The 6,000-nt window shown below is 46.1% G+C and overlaps 1 protein-coding gene across 10 annotated transcripts in view; it reads left to right on the top strand.

Annotated features, from left to right (window-relative positions):
- The first annotated feature begins 467 nt into the window (after positions 1-467).
- Positions 468-6,000, top strand: part of CDC14B (cell division cycle 14B) — a 128,189-nt gene continuing 122,656 nt past the window's right edge. For 2 of the 10 annotated variants that reach the window (XM_055579017.1, XM_055579015.1), the window contains exon 1: positions 469-790. In XM_055579017.1, coding sequence (XP_055434992.1) covers positions 631-790 — 160 coding nt within the window. In that variant the 5' untranslated portion in view covers positions 469-630. Of the gene's footprint in view, positions 791-6,000 lie in introns of all 10 variants that reach the window. The other 8 variants (XR_008713792.1, XM_055579022.1, XR_008713790.1 and 5 more) reach the window with 6 other exon arrangements.

Below are 6,000 nucleotides of genomic sequence, written 5' to 3'. Positions count from 1 at the left end.
GAGCACACTTTTATCTTTGATTGGCGGAACCACTCAGACTTTTCTTTATGGCGTCACCAACTACCTGCCGGTAGAAAAGCCCCGTCTACGTGACGTCACGCCCCGCTGACCAATGAAAGGCCTCAGTCTGCGGGCCCCGAGGAGGTTTGTGGGCCCTTTTTTGTGAATGAAGCTCCACGGAACAGCCCTCCTGGGGTCCCCAGGAGCCGCGGCCCGCTGTGCTCCGGCGCCTCTGCTGCAGCGTCAGTGGCTGCGGTGGGCGCGCGCGGTTATCCCGGGCAGCTCCAGCCGCTGGCGGCAGCACCTTCGGCTCGGCCGCGCCAGCGGGCTGCGGGCACCTGGGGGCGGGCTGGGGGGCGCCGGCAGCGGCAGGAGGCGCTGTAGCGAGGGCTACTGCGCGGGTCCCGCGGCGGCCGCAGGAGGGAGCGGGGCAGGCGCGGTGGGCCAGGCCCCTCCTCCGGCTCTCGCGCGGCCACCTCCCGCCGGGCTCCGCCAGCGCCTGCCGTCGCCGCAGCGCCGCTCCGCGCCCGCCGCCCCGAGCGCCCGCGCGCGGGGTTGGCGGGGGCTTCGGCGGGCTAGTGGGCGCGCGAGGCCATGGTCGTGGTCCCCTGACGGGCCGCGGCCGCCTCCATGAAGCGGAAGAGCGAGCGGCGGCCGAACTGGGCCGCCGCGCCCCCCTGCTCGCGGCGGTGCTCGTTGTCCTCTCCGGGAGTGAAGAAGAGCCGCAGCTCCACGTCGCAGGAACTGCACCACCTGGACCAGCAGGACGATCTGTACCTGGATATCACCGGTGAGCCGGCAAGAGAGAGCATGGCGGGGCGCCTGAAACACGCGGCACCCGGCTCGGGGCGGGGGTCCCAGCCCACCCACCCAGGGCAGCAGAGGCGTCTCCCAGGGCCGACTGACACGCCTCCACGCCACCCCCTAAAAGCCCCCTTCAGGGGGTGGCCACACCCCCTTCAGGAGCCTGGCCCTGGGAGCGCCCCCCTACCCCGAGTTTCCGTCTGCGTTTGTTGAGAGCTGTAACTTCATCTGTTTTGCATCCTCCTACCCCAGCAGGATGGCCCGAGGGTCACCTTTCTAAATTGCTGGCGTCTGTTCGGCGCCTCGGGATTTTCCTAAATTCGAGTTGATAACCGCCTCTTGGGTTGCAAGCTCGGTTGGCCCTTAAGGAGTCTGAACCTCCGAATCACTCCAAAGGATTCCCCGAGCGCGCTGAACGCTCCGGCGCCGGAGCTGCAGTGTTTATTTGGCGTTTGCCAAACCTCCGCTGATCTGTGGGAAATCCCGTCTGGGGCGGCGTTCCTTGGCCGGGCGCGGAAGCCAGATCCTCGCCCTGGTCCTCATTGCACTCGTCCTGTCCCCAGCGCGCGCACTAGCACACCCCAGACCTCGGGATAATTCCCCTGTCTTGCTTCTGGAAGGAATGTCACGTTGATGGCACTTGAACCGTTCAGTGTGATGAATGCCCAGAGTTGTCACTTCTGAGAAATTGCAGGTAGAAAAGCAGCCGTTTGATAGCTGCTTTATTATTAGTGCCTCTTCTACAAGTCTTGAAGACTTTATAAATCCAATTCGGGAGCCGTAGGGTTTGCCAGGATTGACCCTGAAGCTTGTGGAAGGCGTTAAATGTGATGATGTATGTGGAAACGCTTTGTTAACAGCCCAGCTTAGTCTACATTTTGAGGGAATTTTCAGTCTGTTATTTGTGGCGTGGAGTTTGTAAACCTCGGTGTGTAGGGGTTTTATTGATGTAAACTGTTTCCCGCTCATAGCCTTTGATAAACCAGGTGAGCTGGAGTGGTCAGAACATTAATTTAGAAAATGTTCAAACAGAAATTTATTAGAAATGTTTTTTTAGATTGATGGGCAGTTGGAAACTAAGGTGCATTTCGCAGAAAGTAGAGTGTAGAGCAGAAGGTTTCTACAGTGAATGAGAGGCCCCTGGGGACTGGAGGAGACGGGAGGAGGAAGGGGTTGCGGAAAGTCCGTGTCTTCACTGGCACCTGCCCAGCTCCACCTTAGCGCCTGGCGCTGTAGGAGGTGAAGCCCTCTTGCTTAGGCTGCGCCCAGGTCCCACTGGTGTGCACTGCCGAGAAGATGGCCCAGGTGAAGGACACACGCAGTCCTTATGTCTTGTTATGTACACCTCTTCGAAGGACCTTGTTGAATAGCATTTGATTTTAGGACAAGTAACACTTACTTGGTACAGAATTCTTAATTCCAAAGGTAAACAGGAGTACTATATATAGAGAAAAGTTGGTTTCAGCAACCGGGTGTCGAAACCTGGAGGCAGCTTACACTGCTAGTCTTTCGTGAACCCTTCTAGAAATAGACTGGCATGTTTACATGTATACATTCTCTACCTTACCCAAGCACCGCAGCATTGTTTTGGACATTGTTTTCAGTGTTTCTTAGCAAAAAGATTGTTTTGTATTAGTACGTGTAGAACTGCCTCATTTGGTTTTAATTACTGCTTAGACCAAAATAGATATGAAATATAATACCATAAAGTAGGATATGTGGATTTAAATGTATACATATATACTTTTAAATGTCTATGTTTAAAAGGAAGTTTCTGTCAGCAAAGTCATTGGAGTAAATTTTCCTTCTTTATGGAGAAAAATATGCAGTGTGGCTTGCTCTACTGAGGTAGTGATCAATGAATTAATGTCAGAAAATATCACCAAGCAGAATATTGAGGCAAGAATTGGTGCACCATATATAATCACAATACTCTTATTTATATTACAAGCCCAGATAACGGAAAGGTCTAATCTCAGTAAGATTAACCCAGGGGGTTAAGGAAATATACTTCACCTAGAATTGCTCTGTGTGTCCCTTAGTGACAGTCTTGTCTTCCTGGGAAAAATGATACTAAATCAGTTTGTTTGGGTGTGATAAGTAAAGTAACTTAGGATGCAAAGTGGGGATTTCTTTTTATTGGGCTTGTAGGGAAGGCTTGAGACCTCATCCTCAGCAAATGGCAACCTGGTACCATCCTTCTCAATTTGTTTTTCCCTCAGTTTTTCTGAAAATAGTGTATGCACATTTTTAAAGTCAAAACAGATATATAAATATAATTAGTCTCCCTTTCTGGTAACATCTTATTTCCCTTCAGTTTTCTACTCATATTTAAGTTTCTGCAAATTGTGCTATACCAGCAAGAGTGGTTCTCCCTCTCTCTCTTTTCTTTGCTTTTTTTTTTTTTTTTTTGCGCTCCCCTCCCCTCCCCACAAGAGTGGTCTCTTTAATGGTTGCATATTGTTCCATTGTAGGGCTTCCCTGGTGGCTCAGTAGTAAAGAATCCACCTACTAATGCAGGAGGAGATTTTAGTTTGACCCTTGGGTTGGGAAGATCTCCTGGAGAAGGAAATGGCAATCCACTCCAGTATTCTTGCTTGGGAAATCCCATGGACAGAGGAGCCTGGTGGGCTATAGTTCACGGGATCATAGAAGAGTTAGACACGACTCGGCGGCTAAACAACAAATTGTTGCATTGTATGGCTTAATTGTCATTTATTTAATGCTAATAAATAAATGGCTATTTGGAGGTTTTCCAGTCCTTACTGCACACAGATAGCATCAGTGTGCTTATCTACCTACATGTGTGACTGTGTCTGTAAACATGAAGTGGCCAGGCCAGATTTATACAGTTTTATCCATTTGTGAGTGAACTTTTAGGGCAATTATGAATAATGCTGCTATGAACATTCACGTTTAAGTTTCTGTGTGGACATTTGTTTTGAATTCCTTTGGATATATACCTAGGAGTAGAATTTCTGGATCACATGGTAACTCCATGAACTGCCAGACTTTTTTCCAAAGCAGCTGTACCACCAGCATTCTCACTAGCAATTATCAATTATTCCACATCTTCACCAATACTTGTTATAGGATTGTGAAGATTCTTTCCCAGTGGGGTTGGTTTGTAAACATTAATATACATTATTCTGCCCACTCTGCCTTTAAATACATTACTTTTAATTTTTTTAAAACTTTGGTCCCTTTACATTTCTGTTACAATCTATTTTATCTGTAAGTTGAATTCCCATAGATCCCAGGGTATTTCATGTGTGTACATTTAACATGGAATGTTTAATTCTTATTTTTGCTCCTCTGTCCTTTGTTGCTGCTGCTGCTGCTAAGTCGCTTCAGTCGTGTCCAACTCTGTGCGACCCCATAGACGGCAGCCCACCAGGCTCCCCCGTCCCTGGGATTCTCCAGGCAAGAATACTGGAGTGGGTTGCCATTTCCTTCTCCAATGCATGAAAGTGAAAAGTGAAAGCGAAGTTGCTCAGTCGTGTCAGACTCTTAGCGACCCCATGGACTGCAGCCCACCAGGCTCCTCCGTCCATGGGATTTTCCAGGCAAGAGTACTGGAGTGGGGTGCCATTGCCTTCTCCGCTGTCCTTTGTTATGTGGTCACTATTTGTCTGGCCCACCTCCTTGATAAACTGGGCACTACTCTTAGGAGGAGCAGATTGACCCAGGTTTTATTCCTAAGCAGACCCCATCAACCTCTCATTAGCCATTCACTCAGTTCTTGCCTTATGCAGTGGCTTGAATTTTACCTGTTTTCCTGCTGCAGTTTCAGTGAATCATGTGAAAGAAACGATATGCATTAATGCTAAAGAGAAACCGAAGTAAAGATAAGATCCTAATGAGTTATCAGATAGGAAGCAGGAGGAAGAAGGGAAGTGAGAAGGGCTTTTAGTTGAATTTGGAGCTAGGTATCTAGATGAGAGAAATACCCAGGGAAAAAGTGCTGGACACAGTCAGGCTCTTTTTTTTTTTTTGGCCACAAGGCTTGTGGGATCTTAGTTCCCCTACTTGAATTTCCTGGATCACCAGGAAATTCCCCACAGTCAGGTTTTTTATTTTCCTGTGAACCTCCTTGAGGCCAGAAATCTGAATCTTTTTGATTGCTATATATTCTTGTCCCTTAAATAGAGCCCTCCATAAATGACATAGCACATTTCCTTTCCTCTTTATTAATATAGAAACAAAATTTAAAGACTATACATTACTGCATAATCTGTTTGATAATTTATAGGATTTAATAGTTGGTACACATCTTCAATTTATTTTACTTTAAAAATTTTTTCCAGACTAGTAGAGAAAATTGACAGTAATTACTGCCTTAAAAGATATTCTTGGTGGTTTGTCTTAAATTGAAGAAAAACTCTTTTTCAGTGTCTGCCATTATATTCTACTGTTTAAAGAGTATATTGTAACAGTAAATAATTTTATTGGAGAAGCTCTAATTGAGGTCAGAGTTATTATTTAAAAGCATTAATTCATGGTGTATTGGATATTCATCAAATAAAAATGAACAGATACAGCATTGCTCCTCCCCCCTTCTTTTTAGGATTTTAAAAATCATGCTAGATATCATTAGACAGGGAAAATTTATTCATTAGTTCAAGAATTTATTGAATGCTTACTGTGTAAAATAATCATGCATATTCATTGTTTGCAGTGATAGAAGCATAGTTTTCTTAATAGAAAAGGAATGCTGTTAACCTGGGGCACTGATTAAAGAGGAAATTATTTTTCTTCAAGAGTTTCATGTACTAGGCTACTGAGTTTTAGTAACTGAAACTCATCAAAGTCTGTAATGTTCATTTTTCTTCTTATTCATAACATGTGTATACTTACTCTGTGTATAGTGTGAATTTATTTTCTTGATTTGTGTACTTGCTTATTTCTTCAGCATCTTTATTTCTGATGGTATCGTGTTAGTCGTCTGCTTTGAGTCTAATTCTTAGGCAACAATTAAAAGGCGGACACTTAACACAGTTTCAGTGTTGCTGCCACACAGAGTGTTTGGGCACAAAGATGAAGGGAAAGTAGAATAACTGGGTACAGAGATGGTATTAATGCTAGGAGTCGACAGTCGACACAGATTGACTGCTCTGTGCCTTAGAATGAGAATGGATTTCCCCAGATTTCTTTAGGGTTGGAGAGAGCTAGAAGGAAACCACTTTGTGGATTTTT

The sequence above is a fragment of the Bubalus kerabau genome, chromosome 4 (assembly GCF_029407905.1).
Source record: "Bubalus kerabau isolate K-KA32 ecotype Philippines breed swamp buffalo chromosome 4, PCC_UOA_SB_1v2, whole genome shotgun sequence".
Taxonomy (NCBI): Eukaryota; Metazoa; Chordata; class Mammalia; order Artiodactyla; family Bovidae; genus Bubalus; species Bubalus kerabau.
The sequence above is the reverse complement of the archived record's forward strand: the minus strand, read 5'-3'. Positions and strand labels throughout refer to the sequence as shown.